General features: G+C 38.7%; 3 protein-coding genes across 10 annotated transcripts; 1 reads left to right on the forward strand and 2 right to left on the reverse strand.

Moving 5' to 3' along the window:
* Positions 1-4,132: 4,132 nt before the first annotated feature.
* LOC116171561 (homeobox protein Mohawk) lies at positions 4,133-9,319 on the forward strand. 2 transcript variants are annotated; one of them, XM_031488474.1, is made up of 4 exons: positions 4,133-4,472; positions 4,850-4,922; positions 5,001-5,160; positions 8,074-9,319. In XM_031488474.1, exons 2-4 carry the CDS (start codon positions 4,852-4,854, stop codon positions 8,710-8,712), a joined length of 870 nt encoding a protein of 289 aa, XP_031344334.1. In that variant the 5' UTR covers positions 4,133-4,472; positions 4,850-4,851; the 3' UTR covers positions 8,713-9,319. The 2 variants fall into 2 exon arrangements, with proteins under 2 accessions (XP_031344334.1, XP_031344335.1); XM_031488475.1 differs by having other exon boundaries at positions 4,133-4,436.
* Positions 9,320-9,778: 459 nt separating this feature from the next.
* Positions 9,779-12,425, reverse strand: LOC116171562. The gene is made up of 3 exons (XM_031488477.1): positions 12,026-12,425; positions 11,777-11,973; positions 9,779-10,168 (listed from the first exon to the last, which is right to left on the reverse strand). Exons 1-3 carry the CDS (start codon positions 12,108-12,110, stop codon positions 9,857-9,859), a joined length of 594 nt encoding a protein of 197 aa, XP_031344337.1. The 5' UTR covers positions 12,111-12,425; the 3' UTR covers positions 9,779-9,856.
* Positions 12,426-21,025: 8,600 nt separating this feature from the next.
* LOC116171011 (facilitated trehalose transporter Tret1-2 homolog) lies at positions 21,026-23,204 on the reverse strand. 7 transcript variants are annotated; one of them, XM_031487635.1, is made up of 5 exons: positions 23,052-23,204; positions 22,898-23,002; positions 22,553-22,750; positions 22,303-22,505; positions 21,026-22,257 (listed from the first exon to the last, which is right to left on the reverse strand). In XM_031487635.1, exons 3-5 carry the CDS (start codon positions 22,731-22,733, stop codon positions 21,094-21,096), a joined length of 1,548 nt encoding a protein of 515 aa, XP_031343495.1. In that variant the 5' UTR covers positions 22,734-22,750; positions 22,898-23,002; positions 23,052-23,204; the 3' UTR covers positions 21,026-21,093. The 7 variants fall into 7 exon arrangements, with proteins under 7 accessions (XP_031343495.1, XP_031343491.1, XP_031343494.1 ...); XM_031487631.1 differs by having other exon boundaries at positions 22,798-23,002; XM_031487634.1 differs by having other exon boundaries at positions 22,898-22,992; positions 23,049-23,204.
* Between the last annotated feature and the right edge of the window lie 613 nt (positions 23,205-23,817).

Raw genomic sequence — 23,817 nt, forward strand, 5'->3', positions numbered from 1 at the left:
GCATATTGAAGCCCTTCTCCTTCACGGGCGAGTTTCGATTTAACTGAAAGTGTGTCATTCCAAAACTTAAATAAAACTGGACGTGGAGGGCGGCCTTTAATTTTACTCTCTAGGCAAAGTACAGTGGCTGAGAGGGTTGATTATTATGGTGTGTCCACATCTCTAATCATATCGATTTATTACTTTACTAATAGGTAGTTCTTATATTTTATTCTTGATACTATTCATTATTGAAAACGAGGTAAAAATCATGCTTCCTGTTTAAAAGGACTGGAGTGATCAACAACAATGATGAGGAAATCGCAATAACTTTGGTAATGTGTCATTATTCAGTAATCCTTCTACTTGTGCCACTAAATAAGGAATAATTTAAAGAATGTCAGTATATGTTGCTATTTATCAAAAAAGAAAATAGATTTGGATAATTTATTAACATACACAGGCATCTACATCATAATTCCTTTACGGAAAAAAAATCTAGGATCAAGTTTACAATTACAGTCACCATGGTTCGAAAATTTTTCTATTCCAGTGGGGTATCAAACTTACATTTTTTGTAATGGAACCATATTATTTATTATTTCAGATTTGGAAAGTATTGGAAAACTACTTATTTTTTATACAGGGTGGCTCACTGAAAACAGTCAATGCCAATTTTGCCCACTTAAAACGACAGTTTTTCCAGAAACGCTCGAACACGTCAATTTTAGTTTTGAGGGGGACACCTAAATTAAGTAATACTACTTACATAAGGGGGCGAATTGTACCCCAAAAATTTTAAATGTGAAGGGGTGGTAAATGTTAGATAGCTCGAAAGGAATGTTCATTATGTTTTCAAAACTCGATTTAAATGGATTTGCAGAGCCGTTTTAAATGTATTAAGTAGGCGTGATTAACTTGTTTAATTTTGTGGTAAATTCAAAAACAATGACGGTTTACACTATAGCGCAAAGGGTGGAAATTGTTTTTTTTTTAATGGCGATTCTGCCTTTACAAATTCGCTTCCTTGCTTGTGCGCTTATTGCACTTATGTCAGATGTTCTTTTCTGACACAAGCTCTCAATTATTTCAACTTCAACGTCTACTTAATAAACATTTAAAACGGCTCTGAAAATCCTATTTAAATCGAGTTTTCTCTGGAACTACTGAACGGATTTGAAAAATAAAAACAGTTCTGAAAACATAAGGAAAATTCGTTTCGACCTATCTAACATTTTCTACCCCTTTGGGGTGCAATTCACCTCCTTCTCAGGGTTAAAGTTATGTAAGTAGTATTACTTACCTAATTTAGGTGTCCCCCTCAAAACTAAAATTGACGTGTTCGAGCGTTTCTGGCATAATTGTCGTTAAGTTGGTAAAATTGGCATTGACTGTTTTCAGTCGGCCACTCTGTAACACATATTACCTATACCTTTAACTTTAGCGATTTCGCTGTTTTAAAATCTTCAAAATCTTCAAAATTTGACCGTTTGTTGGAGGAAAAATCGTGACGGCAGTTAATCTTTTTTATTGAGGTATAGACTAAAACCTCCTTCGGTATCACACAATTTTCTAGGTACGTACTTTATCGAAAAAATTAATTTTTTATTGACCTTCGCCCAATGTCATATTTTTTCAAATTTCAAATTATAGCTCTGGATGGCTGAAACTACAAAATTTCCACTGATACAAAAACCACACATTTCATAATAAAATAAATTTTAAACGACGTAACGTTGCCAAATCACATGTGACAAAGACAAAGAGAGAAAATATATAGTTCCAGAAGTGCCTCTATGGCAAAAGTTGGGTAGTTTTCATGGTGCCAGTGGCCCCTAAACAGCAAGTCTCTGTAGCATACTTAGTTACTTCCTGTAGGTTTCCCTGTAAAGTCAATCTACGCCGAGGATTCAAGACCCATATACAGCCTTTAGACTTATTCCAATGTGCCCATTCCAGGTCAGACGGGAGTATACCATGACTCCCAAATATTTCACTGGCTTGGTCAGACCCACTTGGCATCCTCGAAGGGCGAGTCCGCTCTCCTTCTATTCGTGAAACTTCATTTCCGGGTTAACGGAAAAGGCATGGCAAATGCACCACCTCTTCACCTGCCCAAGGGCTCTTCGCATTCCCTCTCCAGTCTGCAGGCTGTGAATAGCCGTCTCCGTGGACATGCCGGGCTTGTATGTATGCTGGATAATGGTTGTAGTGACAAGCATCTAATTCTATATGTATTCGTCCACCAGCGTTCTACCGCTTTTAGAAGAAACGAGGATAGGCTGATGGCCCTCCTGCACGGTACACAACTGCGGGTAGCTCCTTTTGGTGGTTTCAAAGTTATGTAGTCCGCAGAGCCTAGAAAGTGTGTTTCTAGGAGACATGCATCACCCAGGCATAGAGTAAATAATTTATTTACGAGGAAGAATGTCCTCCAGAAATACGTTCAGAAACCAAGATTTTGCTTCTGGATGAGCTTCAAGATCGTATCCCTGTCATCCGGAAACACGCATGAAGCGACCGAGCATTACCTTGATTACCTTAGGGACGTGTCTCGGAATTGATAGAGTCCCCGCCCCTAACTTTATAAGGGAGACGGTCCTCTCCAGCCAGCCCAAGGTCCTCAGGTCCTCACCGGAACAATGTCTACCCTCACCCTCGCCGCAGTGACTGGCTCATAGGTTCGTGGCGAACCCGCAACTTTGGGTGCTCCAGAACTCGTGCTCTTCTTCTTAACAAACGGCCCAGACACCGCCCTAGGTTTTGGCGCGAGATTTACTTGACCCTACCCCCTAAAGGCCGCTTTCTGGAATTCGCTCTCTATACGTCAATCCTATTATTCTTGCAAAGAAGAGGTGGCCTACTATCAGATCGTTGAATGAGACCCTGGGGACACTCTTCTCAATGTCTCCCAAATTTCGTTTGAAATCGGATGCCAGTTGAGCTATCAGAACAAAATAGAACTTAAATTCACGTGACAATGACGTACTCAAGATAAAGAAAGATTTCTGGAGATAGATTTCTATACTTCATCGAGTGATGACGACATACTCATGGGGTTTCCATTAATAAACCCATCAATAAAGATGCTCTGGGATTCAGCAATCAGCATAAAATGTTGCTACAGTTACAGTACTGGCTGGGGGCTTGCTGATACGGATGGACGATTGCCCCATCCCATAGGGCATAGATACTGCTTATTTTTCCGAAAAGTCAGTAGATGGTCTGGGTTCCTGGGACGTTTTTGCATGCACTCTTCAAATGTTCCCAGTTCCACACATCGAGGGCCACTCTTTTCACGCTTCCTTGATTTTCTATATCCTTCAAGTTGTCTTTAATGGTGGTCTGGAAATCGGTTTCTTCCGTGGCGGTCCGGACGGGCACCTGTCAACAGTGGAAGTATGTTTGGCGCAGGTGCTCTTAGTGAAGCCAATACTCTTGTATGTGTATTTGCATTCTTGAGGATTGCAAAAATTACCATTTATTATTTAGAGATTACTCGAATTATTGTCAAAATAGGAAGTATTTCGAAAGCAGAGTAAAAATTGTTTAAAGTGAACGCTCGTTTTACAAATGATTTGCATTTCACGGTGCTTCCGTTGCATATTACACCACGATAAAAAGGAATAACGCCAGACGGTCATCGTGAGTAGTAATCGACAGCTCATGCAAAGTCCACGACATTTTCGCGACAAAAGTTGAAGCCCAAAAATAAATGTCTCCTAATTCTATATTATGGAAAATGCGACCAACGCGATGTTGGCCTTGAATTTTTTTCCATTTTTGCAAGGATTCCGAATCGATTATGGGCAAAGAGGAAGCTACTGACAGTAAACATTAATTTCTGACTTTCTGGACTGCGAAATTCCACAACACCAGAAGACCAATGCATACTTACTGTAGTGAAATACAATGAGTAAGAACGGATGAATCATGTGAAATAAGTAAGTACAAATGTATCACAAAAATTCAAGATGCTAATTGTGTGCATCCACACATTTCAGGAATAGTAACATTACATTTTTGATGTAGGTAAATTGTATTAATAGAATGTGTCGTTAGGTGTTTAAATCTAATAATTCATGACACTATTGGTTTACATTAATGACAAAACATACCTAGTAGTACCTACCCTGAAAGAAATTCAGAAGTTAGTCAAACCCCACGTAATTTTTCTCAAATCTATGAAGCAAATTAATTGTGTCATTGATGCAGGTAATAATAATGACGTTCTTATCAAGCAATAAGGGATCCTGGTAAAATCTTCAGAGAAAACTGTCCATAGGAAAGAGATCCATGTTATTATAGAACAAATCATGTGTTGATACGTCTTAAAATAATGAAATGGAACAATTATAAAAAAGACGACGCAGGAGACGCTCTCAAAATAAAACGCTTGCAGTTAGATGTCCCCAGATTGGTAGTTGTTATTCAGAATCAGTGCAAACTTAATAGGTGTAAGTGATTGTTTACATTTAAAATCAAATTTGCATGTAAGTTACATCCGAGTCCTCAATTGCATGCTTGATGCAAATGTGTTTATCAAATTGGCCACTAATTGTAATAATAATTGAATAAAACATGACCATGTTTTTATGAATCATCCCATTACTAATCCTGTTTTTTACACTAACCCTTAATTAGCAAAAAATTATCTTAAAATTTAAAGTGAGTTATTCGGATAGAAGTAAAAGTGCAGTATTACGATGAAATTTGCCACGAAATTTGCCTGATCGGCTCCATTTAATCGAATTACACGTAATGTTTGGCAGCACCATCTTGTTTCTTGCTCTTACCTAACATGAGATCATGTTATTCTATTTTTACACAATTTCTTTTAACGTATGAATTTTTGTGTATTTATAATCAGAGATGGATCAACGGTTTACGGACACGATGAAAGAACGGTCACGTAGATCAATAAGGAATAAACGATACAACAGGTAGGTGGGTCGAAGCTGTAAATGAAAAATACCCTTCCGCATATTGTTGTAAAATAGTGCATCTAACGCATATTTCAGAAGAGGCTTTTCAGAAGATAAAAGACCGCCGAAAAGGCTCTTCACTCCCGAAATCAAGAGGTTTTTGAAAGATTGGTTGGTGAGGCGAAGAGACAATCCATATCCAAATCGAGACGAGAAGAAAACTTTGGCTGTTCAAACTGGTCTAACATACATTCAGGTAGGTACCTGAAAAAGTTAACATGCATAAAAAAATGTTTTATTTGCACCCTTCTTTCAATGGTTGATTTATTTCATAAATTAATTTTTGGACAGGTCACCTAACCATGCAAAAAATAAAACCCAATTTATATTTTTGAAACACTAGCCTGGAGGACCTTCAAGCTACGATTGTAAAAAAATCTATCCTGCACAAAAATGACCAAGTGTAGACGAAATATTTTGTATTATTGGTCCTTTTTAAGTTCTTCGAATATTGGGTAAATACATTTTCACGATGATGTGTCCTATCATAATAATCTAAAATTTTACGATTTATGCGTTGTGGAACGGTTGTAGTTCAAATTGGTTAAAAATTGTAATTTGTTTTTATTTGTACCTATATTAAAATATTGCCGTATACTATATTTGGTCCAGATCAAATTTTTTCTCAATCTCGTCTAAGGTCATCTTGTGCAGAAAAAATTATAAAATCAGAAAAACTTGGGTAAAAATTTGCAAGAAATGAAGTTTTTACCCGGGTTAATCCACTTCCATAAGGTTGAATAGGTGATTATAATGCTGCTCCGCTTCGTAAAACGTGTTAAACCCTTGGGGATGTTTCTTATATTGATCCCAAACCGGCTGCTCATCATCTGTGAATTCATGTGGTTTTTCAAATTTGAACCATCATTCTACCCAGATCCTATGTTGAAGTTATAAAATTAGAGGAACCAATACAAAATTTTAGACCTAGGTACTCAATCCCCCAAATGGGATATAAATGACAGCATCACCAACAAGATTGTAGTTTTTTTGAGAATGTAGATAAGGGGTCTTGATAATGTTTTGTCGAATCTGTAATCCTTTTCAGAACAAATTATACAGGGTGTTACATGACCGTATGAAAAAAAAATTGGGTGATAGAGGGGATCAAGACAAGCACTTTTTCCAAATAAATCGAGGGTCGCCGATTTGCCGATTTCGATTTTATTTTTTTCTACGGGCAATATAAACAAGTACAAATTGTGCACAAATCTTGTGCAGCTAAAGCGCATTTTTTTTAACCCCTACGAAATTTCTTTCATAAATAAGAAAGTTGGCACTGCACATCTTACACAAAACCAAATTTGGAAAATGGCGCTACATTTGCTTTTATTCCAAGTGGCTATGTATCAAAGTCCATTTAAATCCCTACATAAATAGGAAAGTTGGCACTGCGCATGGGCAAAACGAAATTTTGAAACTGACGTTCAATTTGGTTTTATTCCAAGTGGCTATGTGTCAAATTTTGTTTAAATGCCCAATTGTTATATTTCTTCCAAACGTCCCAATCCACCTTTTGTAGGTACTTTCCTTTGATAATTCACTCTTAAGATATAAGGAATTATAACCGATCACGACAAAGGATCCAGGAAGAAGACTATGGTTAGTATAAATTTATTCCTTTCGTTGAGACCTTTCATTAAAGTACCATGAAGGATAACTACTAGTTCCACCCCCCTCCCCCTCCACCCCGTACTTTGATAAGAGGACAGAAAGAAGGGCAGTAGTTTGTAGAAAACTGTTCCTTTCGTGTGAGGACTTTAATCCAGAATACAATGAGAGAATAAATTAATTTTTTCCCCCCCCCCCCCCCTTAGGCCCCGTCGCTCACTGATCTCGAAAAAAAGGCGCACGGGAAAGTTATAGTTTGTACAAACCAATTTATGATGAGACCTTTCATTAGAATACCATGAAGAGTAGAACATGTGTTTAACCCCCCCCCCTTTTTTTTTAAAGTTTAACTTGGCACCACCAAAGGCATGCGTATGCAAAATCTGAGACCAATTGGTTGTCGTATTTAAAGTTATGCACGTTTTACTTTCAAAAACAGCATCTCAGGGAATAATTCGTGGGAGGGTCCCCCTTTTAGATAGCGATATTTGATGGCAGTCTGGCACACCTTCAAGGTATAGGCTACCTACTTCAAAAAATTCCAGGACTCTAAGACCATTCCCCTAGAAGTAGTTCAAAACGGTAGAAGTTGGTCCGGACGGACGGACGGACAAAACGCAAACAATAGCACATTTTTTTTGATTCTTAAATAATGCGCTAAAAATTTAAGTTGATGATTTTTTCGAAACGAAACGGATTAAAAATCTTCCAACGGTGTCTTGTAGAGCTTACAAAGTTTCTTATCTTTTTGTATCTCTTCAAATATCAGAAAACCACAAAAACGAAATCGGTAGCAAATTTAGGTGTTTTCTGGTATATTTTCGGAAGTAATCGAAGTTTTCTGGTTTTCTTTAAAGTATTTCTTTAATTTGACTATCGTCGTATCTTGTACATTCCCATGATAGACACCGTTATCTTGGACAAAATGTGTGGGTTCGCCAGGTTCGGCCAAGAACCTCTCTCTCGCTCTCCCACCCAATTTTTTCTAATGTAGTCGCCCAATTGAATAACAGAAACGGACCCGACGCAAACCAAACTTTGGCCACGTTTTTTTATACATGTAAGGGTATAGACGAAAGTCCGTCCTTCATGGTCTGTAAGAGCGATTTTTAGAGCCGGCAACATTGTGGCGTTTTGAATCTTATCTGCTCGCATACTTGCTTCTTATTTGAAAGAGCTTCATACTATTGCATTTTAGTTCCGTCCTTTGTCACTATGAAGCGGTACACGTATAAAATTTCCTATACTGGCAAATTTGTAGATTCGAAAGCAATTCTTTCTAAGCGACCACATGTTACACACTAAGCACTAATTGAGGCTTGCGCAAAATGGGAAGTTTTGACTCCTCTATTTTATCAATGCAGTCCACAAATACACACGATTTTCCAAATTAGCCATACCGAACGTAGATCCATTCGTCTGAAGTTTTATTAAAATGAACTGTTAATAGATTCATTATACATATTTCGTAGATGCCAACTTATATTTTAATTTGCAGGTCTGCAACTGGTTTGCGAATTGGAGGCGGAAGCTCAAAAATTCTGGTTCCGAACCACAGAGAAAATCCTGGGGTTACTTAATAAAATCCTACAACAGGCAAGTTCAAGGAAACGTTGAGCACTTCAGCATTTGTTCCGAGGACAGTATTTGGGAAGAACCGGAACTGACTGCCAACAAAGATCTCCAGAAGTACGATGTGAATCAACTAGTGTCTGAAATAAATGCGGTAAATTTTAAATCTTACACCGATAAAAAGAGTCAGTTACTTTTCGACCAAATACAATTGCACAATAATAATTGCCTATCATACGAAGAAGAGGAGAGGTACAACCCATTCGCGCAAAACACTAACAAATACAAGAATCATATAATAGAAAAGTACCTGCGCGATTGTCAAAAGCCTGACAATTACGGGGAGGGTTTCCTAGAAGACGATGTTAATAAGCCCTCCATGATTTCCAGGTGGTTGGAAAGCGCCGAAAATTTTAAACCTAGCGAGAACAATTACTTAAATTGGACGCTCATGAATTCACAAAGGAGAAAAACGAAAAAGAGCGCAAAAAGTGAAGAGACCCACGACAAGGAAGAGCTGGATGCCGCAGAGGCGCTAACCAGTTTGGCCAACGCCAACAACTAAAGCATGTGATAGAAGGAACGTCATCACAGGATTTTATTGTGATATTGACTTTAGTTTCAGTGATTTTATAAGGTATGAGTGAAATGGATGGAACACTAAACATGAATTGGTACTAGCACAGATATACTTCTCTGTGGTACTAGTGATACTAGACTATTAGTGTAGTTTTCAGCACATTCTTTAAAATTGTTGTGAAGATGTACAAAATTGAACATAAAATAAGTTTTGCTAATAGACAATTTTGACCACTTGGTTATAGTTAGATTTTCTTCTGGTGGTTGTGACTATTAGATTGGTCTGAGAGGCTGAGTTACTTTCGCATATTTTGTTGTTAGTGATACTTGCATTCAACCGTTGATAACTATGCTGATAGCAGATTCCTTTAATAAATGGTGATGCAAATTTGTCTTTTATGAATGGAATGATGATTTTCTTACTCCAGTATGTTAAATGTAATTCAATAAAGGTGGGCTTCGCAGCTCAATAGGACAATGACTCGTGTACTTCCATCTCAATGTGAATTCCACCATAGTCTTGATTGTCTGTAACTCTCGACACTTGATTAAGTTTTGAACCAATTATTTAAAAAAATGTTTGCTTTCTTTACGGCTGTACGCCAAGTTGCCAATATCTGCAAAAATCTCAAAAAGGCAATATTTGACGTCAGTGAGGTCCACATGCTTACACTCGGTTGCACTTCCTGGGGCTTTGATCGCCAACGCTTTTTGAACAATTTCTAAATTTTTGGTGTGTTGGGTAGCAAATGCATTTATGGGGACACAGAACACCACACCCTAAACGTAAGGTAATGCAGGTGCTAAAAGTGACATGTTTGATGAGGGCCATGCATTACTTTCATAGGCCAAGTGCCTATATGAGTGCAGTATTCATTCACAAGGTTTTGTGTACCTACTGGGTTGTAAGATTTATCCCAATTTCGATGGAAACTGGCGCGACGGCTTGTGGACATGAACCCTCCAGTGGGAATCAACTGAGCTGGTAACTAGTTCTTTACCGTAGTTCGCCTATACAGAAATGGAATATTATTGCCACCAATTTACGGTAATATACAACTTCTTTAATATATTTGCTAAAATAATTGAAATAATAATATATAATTAAATTTAAAATAAATTAGGTTTTGTTAGTATACGTTGATGACAACCTGACAGTCGCTTGATTGTTTTCTAGTGGATGCGATGGGATTATAGGAAAGTACTTGAAAGGCTGCATGCTGAGTTCCTTTACCATCCTTCGTTGTGTTCAATGTTGCTTGGTTTGAACCGTTGATAACTTTGCCGAGAGCAAGTTCGTCATCTAGTTGTATTCGACCAATGTAAATATTAGCACCCGATTCGTATCCACCGATGATTAAGTGTTTTCCTTTTAATTGGTTGATATAACCATGGCCAGTACTAAGCCATTGAAATTCTTCCGGATATTTGGCACATAATATCTGAAAAAATGCCGTCGGTTAGTTTACAGTAAACATAGATCATTGGACAGAGATGTAAATTTTCCGTAGCTTCTTTGCTACAAAGGTCAAGCTCAAATTGTTTAAATTAATTATCTAATCGACTTTGCGTGAATGGGAAGTGGCTATATCGCAATCCGAAACCCATTTATTAATTGAGTCCGTAAGTTTGAATTAATTGGAATTGGGTCTGATTTGTCAACTACATGTAGTTTTTGGATAATTTTTCTTTGTACGTTAGCATTGGGGTGATCGCACTGAAGAAGTACTGTGTTTTGGTTGAGATGCAAACACTAACTTTCGAATTGGAGATTGCTATACCTAAGATCGAAGGATCGCTACGCATATGTTTATCTTAAATTCGGGAAATTGCAAACGCGCAGGTAACCTACTGTAGGTAATTACTTTTACCGTTAGTTTATCTTGCAGTTTATCTTTGCCAATGTCGTGATAAATGGCGCTGCAATTGATATTTTGAATACAAATGTTGCGGATGCATACGTAACTATAAAGTGTCTTTTCCTTTATCTTTGATTTTGTCATTATTGTTAACGCGACGTAATTCAGTTCTGGAATGTATACCTTATTAAGTAATAATCTCTAATTAGCTGTGCTGAAAATTTGCCCTTAGTTTAGTGTAACCTGTCTAGAATTGCCAATTAATTCATTGTTTCACTGGAAGACCCGTTTCCCATGGCTAGCCGTGGCAAATTCCCTTTCCCTTCTCGAGGTTAGCCGCATGAGACGTCATTTTTAGTAAACCTCCGCGCAGAGTCTCGTCGTGGTTAGGATGGAGATAACTTTGGACCCATGCCATGCGATAAAATGTTACGTTAAACTCCAAAACACGGCGAAGGAAACGTTTGATTTGCTCACTCAGGCCAGTTTGACGTCAGACCATCTAAATTTTCCGAAAACAGATCTTAATCGAATTGTTTCAGAATACTTGCGCGCGAAATTTGTCTTGTCCGACGCTCAAAAACAGCAGTGTGCAATGATCTGGTTGAACTCTGAGAGGAGGTCCCAAATTTCTTTGACAACTTCATCACAGTATATAAGTCATGGGTCTTTGAATAAGATCCGTGGACGAAAATGCAGCAGAATACGGAGTATCACACGACCGCGTCATCCCGTCAGAATTAAGAAAGCAAGAATCAGCCTACGATGAGTCCATGGTCATCGTGTTCGTCGACGCTAAGGCAATCGTGCACCACGAGTTTGAGCCACCTGGGTAGATCGTCAACAAGGACTTCTACAAAGTTCAAAAGACTCGATCACAGAGTCATCCGCGTCCAATCAGAAATCCAGTCGTCATGGGGTCTCCACCATGACAACGCGCCGAATCACACCGCCTGCGTTGTCAACTCCTATCTGACCCGGATGGGAGTATGAACGGTACCACATCCCCCATATAGTTCCGATGTAACCCCGACAGAGCTGTCCTTGTTCCCAAGGGTAAAAAGGAAAGCGTACGGAGATCCTAGCCAACATTCAAAAAACCACGACGGGGTGCCGTAATAGCATTCCAAAAAGTAACTCCCAATTTAGAACAATCGCGTTTGAGGAAGAGAATCTTAGAGATTAACTTACCTTGATATTTTCAGTAGCGACGAACTCCTGGTATCCCCATTCATAGGTCACCGTATCATTCACAATATCAATTTTAGCAGGAATAACTAAATTATTTCCAAACACTTGTCCGATGTAAGTTGTTACTCCTTGAGAATTGACACCTCCCGGCAAAGCATCTTGCGGAATTTTTCCATTAAATTCCCTCCAGTAGTATCCTGAGATTATCTCAATGTCAAGGCGTCATACGATTAAACAATGTCTCCTCACCTGGTTCATAATTCGTTTCCACAGAAAATGTGGCACTTAAGTCGATAGCACAGCACACAGCAGTTATGAAAGCATAACTTAACATTGTTGCCCGTCGAAGGATAAATTAGCAGGTACTAATTTACAGTGTAAATAAACTTGTTTTTGTGCGATTACTCGCAACGTCACTTATAAATATTTCATAAGGTCAAGTGGAACTATCAGCGTGTTGGTTGATATTCCTGTTGTAACAGAAATCCCGTTTACGTCTAGTTCGTAGAAGGTACCATTTTTATTTCGAGTTTTATCGTTTGCGCAGGTAAGTACTTCAAAGATGTAGTCATCATAATCGTTTTTTTGTGGGAATGGTGTGTGGATGTCAGTGGACCGTGGGTACCAGTGCCATGGTATTTACTTAAACGCTTCCTGTCGGTTTTTGTAAAAGATGACTAAAGTGATTCTGGAACACTTTAGTTAAGCTAGTGCAATATAAGTCAATTATCAAACAAATTGGGAATTCCCGCATTTCTTTTTTTTTTTAAGTATAATTAAGCCCGTTCAGTAAGAGTCTACTTTGCTCGGCTGTTTGGACAGTTACTTGTCACGTGTTTTAGGCACTAGAGGGTAGTTAGCCCATAACTAAAAATTTGGAAAATTATTTAATTAATTTATAGATTCATTCATTGTCACTTGAACTGTTTAACATAATGTCTTGTGGCAGCTTGCGCTTCAGGCGTCGATGAATGTTTCTTCTTCCGATTGGGTAGTTTTTGGTGGCCGGCCAGCTTGGCAGATTGCTAAAGTAGCGTTTAGACATGTTTTTGTAGACTTCGTTGAGCATTGGAACGCTGGTTTCGCGATGGATTTGCTGGTTCCTTATATACCATGGCGCGTTGAGCACCATTCGGAGGACCTTATTTTGAAAGGTTTGGATCTTCTTAAGGTGTGTGGGTCTTGCGTTGCACCATACTGGGCAGCCATATGTTAGTAGAGGTCTGATAACAGAGGTATATATCAGTGTCCCACATGGTATTTTTAACGGTGAATTTTTGTTGATGATTGGGTAGAGTTGGACTAGGCGGGTATGGGCTTCGTTGAGTTTCTTGTTGATGTGGTTCCCCCAACTTAATCGTTTGTCAAGGTGTATGCCTAGGTATTTCACGGCTCGGTCATCTGGGTTCCACGGAATATTCTCATTGTTAACTGTTATGTATGGCGGATTGTTGATCCGTTTTAGTGTGAAAATTTTTGCCTTTGACTTGGACGGGTTTAAGTTAAGGTGCCAAGTGCTGAACCAGTTCGCTACTGCGTTGATACTATTCTGTAATTGCGACACTGCGGCGGCGAGGTCACTATGCTGACTGATTATAGCCGTATCATCTGCGAACATTGCAAGGCTTGAATTTTCAACTTCCGGGATGTCGTGCATATAAATATTGAAGAGAATTGGGGCCAGTATTGAGCCCTGAGGGACGCCTGCTTCAATAAGTTTGGGTTCGGATATGTGGTTGTTGATTACGGTTGAGAAGGAGCGCTTGGTTAGAAATGATTTTATTGTAAGTAGTAAGTACGGAGGTACTTGAATTTGCATTAGTTTATAAATTAATCCATTGTGCCACACCCTGTCAAAAGCTTGCTTAATCTCCAAGAACGCGGCCACCGTGTAAAGTTTGTTCTCGAACCCATGTTCTATAAGTTCAGTAATTCTGGTCAGCTGTTGGACTGTGGAATAGTTATTGCGAAATCCAAATTGGAATTTGGGTATTACATCATTTACAGAGACGTGTTGTACAAGCCTTGAATGTATTGTTTTCTCGAAAACTTTGGACAGTGTTGATAGTAGGCTAATATGGGTCTATATCCGGTAGGGTCATTTTGTTTTTTCCCAGGCTTGTGGAAGAGACGGACGTGTGCGTATTTCCATTGGTCTGGGAAATACCCTATTCTCAAGCAACCGTTGAACAAGGAAGTCAGATAAACTAATGCTTTCATCGGTAGGCCCTTCAGTAGACAGTTGGGGATAAGGTCGGCCCCAGGAGCTCTCTTGGTTGGTAGTTTGTTGATGATTTGCTTTATCTCGGCCGGTGTAACCGGAATTATCGAAGCGTTTGAGTGCGCCGGTATGTTGTTGTTTACGTAATCATTCACTTGTTGGGTATTTAGATTGGTGGGCTTGCTGCATGATGTGGAGAATGTTTGGGCTAAGGTTATAGCAAATATTTCGCATTTCTCTTCATTTGATGAGTAAGTTTTGTTGTCGGATTTGATGACTGGAATTGGGGAATATTGGTTGAGGATACGTCTCGTCGCGCGCCACATCGATGGGTCCCGCGGTTCAAGTTCACTAATGTATTTGGCATAGTTATTGATTCTTAGTTGGTCGAGCTGCTTTTTTATTTGGCGACTAGGTAGTTGAGGTGTGGTTTTATTTGTTCATTTCTTGTTGTAACCCATATTCTTTTCAGTTTATGCTTTTCACTGATCAGGTTTAGTATCCCCAGTGGCGGTGTATAGTGATTCCTTTTATTTTTGCTTTTTTGGACCGTGGTTGAAGCTGTAATTGATATTTTTATTGCATTTATTAGGTGGTCTAGAGCTTTATCAATGTTTCCGCTGTTTCTCAAAGCGGTAGGACATGTTAGGTTTTGCTGCATTGTTTCATTAAACATTTTCCAGTCGACCTTACCGTTTATAAGTTTAGGAAGGCCTTGTGAAATTTTGGGTTGCCTTGCGAAGTATATTAGTACCGGTAGGTGGTCGGAATCAAGTTCTGTTAGCACAGTTTGGGTGATTGGAGCAGCGAAATTTTTGTGCAGAACAATATCTAGGATGTCTTCCTTATGGTCGGCTCTGTACGGAATATGTGTTGCTTCGGGAGGTGGTGATATCTGGATGCCATGCGTTGTAAGAGATTGATAAAGTCTTGCGCCATCTGGATTCGTCGCTCTACAGCCCCATATTGTATTTTTACAGTTTAAGTCGCCTATTAGTAGTGTTGGGGTGTTGTCGTTGAAGATGTTCTGCAGGTCGTTGGCTGCGATTTTTTTGTTTGGTTGTTTGTAGGCGGCTATTATTTTAAGTTTTTGTTGGTTTTGGAGTTCGACCTGGATTGCTACAGTTTCGATGGTGTTAGTCTTTGGTAAATCCAATTGGTGCGCGGTAATATTTTTCTTATAAATGATGGCGACGCCTCCAGATGCTGTATTGCTTTGACGGTCATTACGGTAGATATTGTAGCCCGGAATTTTTAGGATTTGTTCGTTGGTTAAATGGGTTTCAGAAACACATTTGATATCGACGTTATGCTGTGATAAAAATACGATAATACTAGATCTTTGCCTAGTTATTCCATCTGCGTTGTAGTTTGTGATGAGTAAATTATTAAGATTATGTTTATGGTTGGGATCCATTTTGGAATAATGAGGGGATTAAGGACATAATAAAATTTTTTATTTGGTTGAGGTGTGGTGTAATTACCTGAATTATAGCTTGAAGTATGGTTTCGACTATTGTGGATGATGTGTTGGGGTTAGGTTTGCTGTTATCATTCGTGTTGGCGTTTGAGGTTATGGTGTTTTTGTTGTGAAACAGTTGGGCATAGCTCGTGTGTGGGGAAGTGTATCTGCCGGTATTTGGATGGTTTTTGGCAATGTTTCGGTTATTAGACTGGTTTAGGTTTTTGTTGCTGATTAGTTGTTGGTAATGTGGGCACCCTTTGAAGTTGGCTGTATGTTCTCCTTCGCAGTTGACGCAGCGCGGTTTTTCTTCCCGATGTTTGGTACACTCGGAGTAATGGTGATCCCCTAGGCATTTGACGCACCTTGGGGGTAACTTGCAATAGTTCCTCGTGTGGGTGTAACGCTGGCAGCGTGTACACTGAGGTATGCCACTGCCTCCCCGTCTCGGCTCAACTATTATTCTGCAGTGGTATAAGGTTTCTAGTTGGAATATGGAGTTAGATTTTTCTTCTTTGGCCAGGAGTACTGCACAAATAGGAATAGGTTGTTTGTCCTTATTGCGTAGGCGTGTTACATTAGATACAGAAAAGTTTTTGAGCAGTAGTTCTTCTTTAATTTCATCGTCTGTGATTGATGTCGGGAGATTCCTAATTATTACGGAAAGATTGGCGGTGTCGGGGCTTCGATACGTGTGGTATTTGACGTTGCCTTCCTTATCATAGTAGGCTGTGAGCGCTCTGTAATCATCGATGGTATTTAAGTTTACTTTAATTTGGGAACCTTTATTATTAATGGTGAATCCGTTCTTAACGTTTGATTTGATATCATTGATGACCTGCTTGTAATTTGAAGCATCATGAATAAATATAGGCGGTATCTTGACGGGTGTGGTGATTGTATTATCGTCGTGCGAGGTTGAATTATTATCTTGTAGTGCCGTTTCTTGTTGGGGGGGTAAATAGTACTTGTTTTGTTTTATTAAGTAATGATTATCGAGAGCATACCTTTTAATATCTTGTGGTGATATCGATGTATCGTTGATGCGTTTTAGCGTGGCGGATTTTTGGATATCACTTTGGGACAGCTGGCCGTGCTCGACTACGATTACCTCTGGGTCCACATGCATATTGCTAACGTGATCACTAATTATGTTGTTTGTTTTGTCGGGCATGGCTATTTTATTTGCACTTTTTAGTTTAAGTGAATGGGTTTTTCTTAGTTCATCGGTTAGATCGCGGAGGTACGAAATTTCTAAAGTTTATCGCAACGCCCGGCGGCGTGCGAGCCGATTATATGGATAACACTTCCTTGGAATGTTTTGCACTATGTAGCACACAAAGAAAACTCAATATTATAGTAATTAGGAATAAAAATAGTTCAATAGGGAAGAGCGTTCGCTAAGTACGTCTTTAACCGGTAAAGACCGCGATTGTAATCCCCCGCATTTCTATTAAGGAGTAAGTATGTGGAACGGTGTAATTCCCAATGCTCTTTTGTAATTAAACATAATAAAGAATTTTTTTTACTGATTTTTGAAGAAATGTCTCTCCGACTTCGACACTTCGCAATTGTAAGTCCACATTTGGCAAAGAATGGAACTGCTCTTTTTTCTACCAACTTACCAGTGTTTTTGTCGATGTGTCGTCGCAACAACCATTTTGAAATATATTAGGTGCAACAAGGTAAGCATCCACTAATTCTTTGTGTATTTTACACTATGTACATTCCCTCCTTTAATTTGATACCCTCAGTAATCAGTAGTTTCTTTTTCTACTGTCATTTTTCATCTTTTATACTAACATGAAAATTGCAACACCAAGAAAGTCTTGAACGTTTTAGCTAATATTGTCCGAGACTTGTAAGTATCCAATAGTACTGACTGATTAAAATAAAAACAACCGATTTTTATTTATTTATTCTCTTTTATAATGTGTGCCCCTCCTGTTGTGGCATCGATTCCCAAGCAATCTGTTCTTGCTGGAGTTGTTCCAACGCCTGGGGAGTGGGATTTACCACTCAATACAACTATATACCACTCCACGTTCCCGTTTAGTCGCACCCTACAGCAGTTCAAGCTTTGCTATAGAATGTCGAGTGGTCGTACCACCTCCTGCATATTAAATCAAAACTTTAAAACCCACACCAGAGATTGGCATTATTGGACTTGAAATTCTAAATTTACCATAAAGAATAAAAGTATAGTCAAATTTGTTCACGAGATAAACCCTAGGATAAAACCGTTAGAGTCAACCTCTTCAGGAGTATAAAAATGAGTTAATAATATAAAACACAGAAATTGAAAGGTTCTATCGATTAGATAAAGTTTTCTCCAATTGTGAGCTGCATTTCTCCATTGGAAGGCAGCAACATAATTAGTTGAACAAGTCATCCACAGTAATAGATTACCGATTTTTCGCAATGTATATTTATCAAAAATGCACCCTTGTCATTTAGGGTTTTAGCAGCAAACAAAAGCTTGAATTAATTGTCATTAACCTTTTTACCGGTAGCCGTTTTCTTCGTAAATTCGTTGCCCTTATTATAAACAAAAATATGGCTCAACGGAATATTTTGCACCTTGGACCCAAACACTTTTGCAGTACAATTTATATAAACGCGAACATCTTAACGTAAATATGCACCGAAACGATAGAAGGTTTGTATCCTTATTAATACGGCAAACCTTCGCAATATTCCTGTTTGAAAATTATAGTAACCGTCCGATCGTCTCTATCACGCAATGAAGTTTTCTTTCTGCATAAACCAGCCACGTATTATTAATTTACTTCTACTGGCAGCTCACAGCGAATTTGGAAGGTAACCACGTTTGCTAAACTTGTTAAAAAAACCTACTGCGGTTATACGGCTTTCGATTCGCAAGTTTTACGCATCCTACTAAACCTTTCGCGTTCATACTATGTAAAATTGCACAGAGGATTCGGCTAAAAATTAATACGATCTAAATCCTCTAAACCAATATATATCCGGCATTTTCGACACGTGCTCGACTTTTCGCATAACGGAACGAAACTATACAGATCTGTGAGATCCTGTGGGAACACTGTGACGTTTCGGTTCTTATCTACTCGAAACTCGAACACTTGTTTCTTGTCTTAAGGCGCTTTATTTCCTCGAATATAAGTTCTGTTCTTTTTCATTATGAAGCGGTACACGTATAAAATTTTCTATACCAGTAATTTTGTAAATTTGACAAAAATCTTTAAAGCCTAAAGCCTGGCCTAAAGCGCCCATCTGTTACAGGCAGAATTAGTGGATGATTTTTCGAAAAAATAAATTTTTGTTTTTCTTCTCCTCGCATTATTAACGAGCTCCTAGCGAGTTTAAAATTTTGCGGTGCCTGTCCGTCTGTCCGTCCGTTAGCACGATATCTCGATAACGAATGGACCGATTACGATAAAATTTAGTAGATGGATTCTTTATCAAATGTGTAGATCGGAGTTCGTGAATTGGCATTGTAGCCCAAAAGATAAAGAAGGCCCTTTTGACATCTCCGTTAGTTATGAACCGAATTGCATGAAAATTAATATGCGTATAGCTTTCGCCATATGAAACGCAATTCCAAAAATTGAACCTAATGGATCAATATTCACAGTACCCTTTTCGCATCTCGATTTGCAAATTTTTTTTTATTTATGAAGGTATTTAAATGAAATTCGATACATAGCCACTTGGAATAAAAGCAAATTTAACGCCAGTTTCAAAATTTGGTTTTGCGCATGCGCAGTACCAACTTTCTTATTTATGGAGGCATTCAAATGAAATTTGATACATAGGCATTTGGAATAAGAGCAAGTGTAGCGCCATTTTCCAAATTTAGTTTTGTATAGGATGTGCAGTGCCAACTTTCTTATTTATGGAAGAAATTAAATGAAATTTCATACATATACACTTTAAATAAAAGCAAAACTAATATCAGGTTTACAATTTGGTTTTGAACATGCTATAGCCATACCCAGGAGCTCGTTTTCTATATTTGTTTAGTTTGTTACGTATGAGGACACCTCAGCAAATAAAAAGTGATAGGGCGAAAGTAGCACCGATGGTTCGTTTCTGGACGTCGCTACAGTACTACACCAAACTCTTACCCTTTTACCGGGCAAGCCTTAAAAGAAAAGGGATTAATGTAAATTGAGTCCTTCCACTCCAAAATATAAACACACATAGAATTCCACTCTATTGACGTACCTTCCCAACGAAATTATAAGTCTTGAGAAGCTACATCATAAAGATGATTACAAACACTGTCACTAGTCGTGGTAGGCAATATCGTGATTACGAAGAAAGAAATAGAAATAAAAACTCCAGATAAGATGAGGAACTCTGGGCCTCAAATCTTCCAACCTTTATTGGAAACACAATTTTTTTTAAGGTTGCAGTCTGCTGCGCGGTGGGAGCGTTTGGCATTATCGGTCCCTACTTTTCTTTTAAGAAAATGGGGTTACCGTTACAGTAATATCTGAGCGTTACATTTTAGTGTAGTGTATGAAGAGCCACATAGGTAAAGCAATACGTTGCAATACTCTTTCACTTGTGTTGAGTTTCCCTAATTTTGTATACTTAGATGGGTTTATATTATGATGACCAAAAGGAATGGGACGACCAAAGCGTAAGAAGAATTTTACAGTTTTTGCAGATGGGTATGACGAACACCTTTTCCTCCTGAGTTACAAAGAAGGCGTATTTATCGTCAACATGTGTCGTTTCGGACCAGGACCATGTACTCAAAACGTAACCACTAACTGAGTAAACATTTACACTAAAAATGATAAAAGTTTACGGCATTTACCACACACGTGATACAATATTGAGGTTAGGTCATGTCAATTTCAAAAACATAAGATTGAAAATGATAAAAAAAAGCTGTTAAATGTTGTAAGTAACATAACTAAATTATAAAGAAATCAAATACGCACTACCACAGAAAAACTAAAAGTTTAATGCATACGGTTCTTTTCCGTGTGTCCTACAGTGACTTTAGTGGCTTTATGCTGGCAATGTCGCCATGAGCGTCACCGCGGCCATCTTTCCTCCAAGTTATTATTACTGATCGGTTAATGGTATTATAGATTTTGCTATGGTATTTTCAGAATTGTTTTCTGCAAGGTGCATGTATCACTTTGGTTTCCAGGTTCATTTCTACCAATCCGATGTATCTGGAGGAACATGGCGCAGCCAATAGAAAACATTACCAGTTTATGGCCACACTGTTAGCATAAAATCACTGTATCATATACCGGGTGTAATATCTTAGAGTTTTCAGTACGATTTTTGCCTATACACGCACCGTTTATTGTAACAGAGGAGACACTGCCATTTTCAGATTGGTTATTATTTGTCACGTGTTCATTGAGATATTCTTGGTTGAAGTGGGAAAACACGAAATGTAATTTGACGCAAAACTAAAATCGAAGCTGTCTGCTTCATTGGCTAATTCAATATTGTAAACTGGGTATTTCCGATCCATGTGTCTGACAGACATGTGAAATGTCCAAGGAGTTTCTTCTTTAAAAAATATTCATCGCCCCAGTTCACTGACAAAACACATTGTACAGGCCATCTGTGTTCAAATCTTATTAAAACAAAGAGCATTATTATCTAGTTATTTATATATTATATGTTGGATCCGGAAATGACGTTGTTTCTATACTCCACCGACTTCCTCTTGATGCTATTACTTAAATCAGAACGGATTATGAAGTGATCAACAACATCATTTCGTCCATCCGTCTCTGGCAATAGGAAAAAAATGACAAGTAATCCAACAATACTAATACAAGCAAAGGTCCAATAAACACCGGCGAACGAAAACTGGGAAACCATGTCCAAATAGACGACGTTTGTTGTAAATGACGATATGTAATGAAAACTGGTAAGCAAGCCACAGCCCATAATACGTGCCTCATTCGAAAATACTTCCGCTACTAGTGTCCAAGGTAAATTAGCGGGTCCGCAGTTGCCAACAAAAGCGAAGGCAATTAGCAGTGCTAATGAAATCCATGCGTGGTTCGTGTGATTCTCATGTATCGGCGCACTGTCGCTTGTAAAATTCAACTGCGTCACATCACAAAGGTATGCATAGATGCCTATGCACATACTGCATAAGCAAAGCGCGAATGATGATACCATAGCGGTTCGACGTTTTCCATACAAGCGAACGACAAAAATGCACAGTATACTTGCCAACACTCGGGCAGAACTCATTAGTACAGAGGCATAATACTTATTCACTGGTGCTTTGAATGTAGAAAAAATTACCACGCTATAAATTTGAGTTGTTCCTACACCAATGAAGTTCGACCAGATGAAAAGGAAGGCCATTAAAGAGAATGGGCGCAAAAAGCTTCTTTTTGCCAGATCTTTAACCGTTGGTCGTGCCGCGTTGATGAATTTGGTTAGTGGGATCACTCGGCCACTGTCGTCTTCGAACGCAGGGTTGTCCACACCAGCGGGGTGCATTTGAACATTCTTCTGGATCTGTTGAAATTCTTGTTCTACCTTAACTTCAGAAGTCCAGCCTCTTAACCACGCCAGACTTCTACGCGCTTCCTCTGGCTTGTTCTGCGCTAGCAACCAGTACGGTGTTTCTGGTAGCCTGGAGAGCAAACATACGCTTATCAACGGCACAGTGCAGGAAACCAAAGCTGCTATTCTCCAGTGTAGTAAACTGCCTATTAGAAACGCAAGAAAGATTCCAATACTCGTTGACAGCAAAGTCGTTGATGCTAGCAACCCTCGCAAACGTGGTTCCGTTACTTCGGCAACGTAAATGAGAACCTATTAGAAAAACTGGTAAGATTAACGCATTAGGATTAGACTTACCGGCGCTTTGACGAGACCATTGGTAAAACCATGGAGAATTAAGGTTGCAAATATTTGCCAACTCTCCTCGGCCAAATAGTAACTGATCCACGATATTACACATGGTACGGTGAGTATAATCATGGAACCTCTTCGGCCGAGTGGTTCCGTAATTGAACCTGAGAAGGCACTGCCGATTAAGGAAGCGAGTGGTATAATGGCACCTGAAATTATACGTAAGTATAGTCTGCTGGTATAACTCACTGCTAACTGGTCCAAGACGTTTGTGCCTCGTCCATATAAATTGATTCCTTCGAATTTGGGTCAGTCAAAGCGGGAATTATGATTCCGACGTATCCCACGCTCATCCCAATTGATAACATTAGTAGGTTTTTTACCATAACCGCCACAACTTGCGAGAATACCCGCATATTCTCGACTTTATTCTCCATATTTACGTGCTATGTTTCTGAAATGAGGCATGCTTTTTGTATATATTTTAGGCTGTTAGCTCACCATTGTTCCCAACAACAGTCAAATAAACTATTTTTATTGTCCATAGTCAAATTTTAATTGTTTGTTTACACTTACTTCAATTATAAATTACGTTACTAACCGCTTGTTTAAAAAAATCCAGAATTCATTATTTTTAATGCCGGTTGATGATTACCTTGACCAATCACTTTAATGGTTAAGTCCGTAATTGGATTTCTATAATCTCCTGCAGTTGAGGGTATTGTTAATTTGGTACATTTTGTCTTACTTACCACGAGTTATGGATCTTTGGATTTAAATTTTAAAAGTAAAACGAGAGTGCTCGACTACATTGCATCTGTACCGCAACTGTACTTATAGAGAAATACATTAACTTCCATGTGACTTTTTTATTGTGCGGTAAACCGAACAAGGAATTCCCCTATTGGATATTTTTAAACGATAGGATTTATTGGAGAGACCTTAATAACTAACAAATAAATTTACCTGCTGGGAAACTTGCCGGCTGTCACATGACAGTCACTATGTATCTCCCACCAAGATCAGAATTACAAATTATTCGTTTTGAAGGCACTTTATATTCAAACCGTGTTTTAATTCTCACAAGGTATATTAATTAATTATTTTTTCGACGTTTATCCATACTCGTCTGCATTAATACAGTTTGTTTAACCTCTAAAGTACGTATACCTTGCCCTACATCAGTTTCATTGTCAATCGTGCAATTCATGGATTTTGTCATTCAAGTGGCGTAGCATGTCCAAATGGCGCCTAGGGTAAGCATTAAAATTAAAAAAATCTTCGTATACTAGGCACCTTTAACATAAAACAAGATACGAAGAATCAGAATCTCATATTCAAATAGCAATGATCCTTGAACTCGTAGAAATCGATTGGCTAAGGTTTGACATCGCTGTCTCTTATCGCGTTTTAGCGCCCCCTTTTGTACGGCGCGTGCTCTTCCTGGCCCACCCTAGCTACGCCTCTGTGTCATTATCAATGTGCTCTCGACACTAGAGTGAAATAGGCACTACTAATGTT

This window comes from Photinus pyralis, unplaced genomic scaffold, assembly GCF_008802855.1.
Source record: "Photinus pyralis isolate 1611_PpyrPB1 unplaced genomic scaffold, Ppyr1.3 Ppyr1.4_LG5, whole genome shotgun sequence".
Classification (NCBI taxonomy): Eukaryota; Metazoa; Arthropoda; class Insecta; order Coleoptera; family Lampyridae; genus Photinus; species Photinus pyralis.

Bases quoted from the DNA above. Each gene is read 5' to 3' on its own strand.
- LOC116171562 (XM_031488477.1), bottom strand. From the start codon at position 12,110: ATGTTAAGTTATGCTTTCATAACTGCTGTGTGCTGTGCTATCGACTTA. The intron at 11,974-12,025 runs GTGAGGAGACAT...AGATAATCTCAG, and splicing joins GGAAACGAATTATGAACCAG to GATACTACTGGAGGGAATTT. The intron at 10,169-11,776 runs GTAAGTTAATCT...GCATTTTTTCAG, and splicing joins TCGCTACTGAAAATATCAAG to ATATTATGTGCCAAATATCC.
- LOC116171011 (XM_031487635.1), bottom strand. From the start codon at position 22,733: ATGGAGAATAAAGTCGAGAATATGCGGGTATTCTCGCAAGTTGTGGCG. The intron at 22,506-22,552 runs GTTAGCAGTGAG...GTATAATTTCAG, and splicing joins GGCACAAACGTCTTGGACCA to GTGCCATTATACCACTCGCT. The intron at 22,258-22,302 runs GTAAGTCTAATC...TTTTTCTAATAG, and splicing joins ATGGTCTCGTCAAAGCGCCG to GTTCTCATTTACGTTGCCGA.
- LOC116171561 (XM_031488474.1), top strand. From the start codon at position 4,852: ATGGATCAACGGTTTACGGACACGATGAAAGAACGGTCACGTAGATCA. The intron at 4,923-5,000 runs GTAGGTGGGTCG...CGCATATTTCAG, and splicing joins AGGAATAAACGATACAACAG to AAGAGGCTTTTCAGAAGATA. The intron at 5,161-8,073 runs GTAGGTACCTGA...TTTAATTTGCAG, and splicing joins CTGGTCTAACATACATTCAG to GTCTGCAACTGGTTTGCGAA.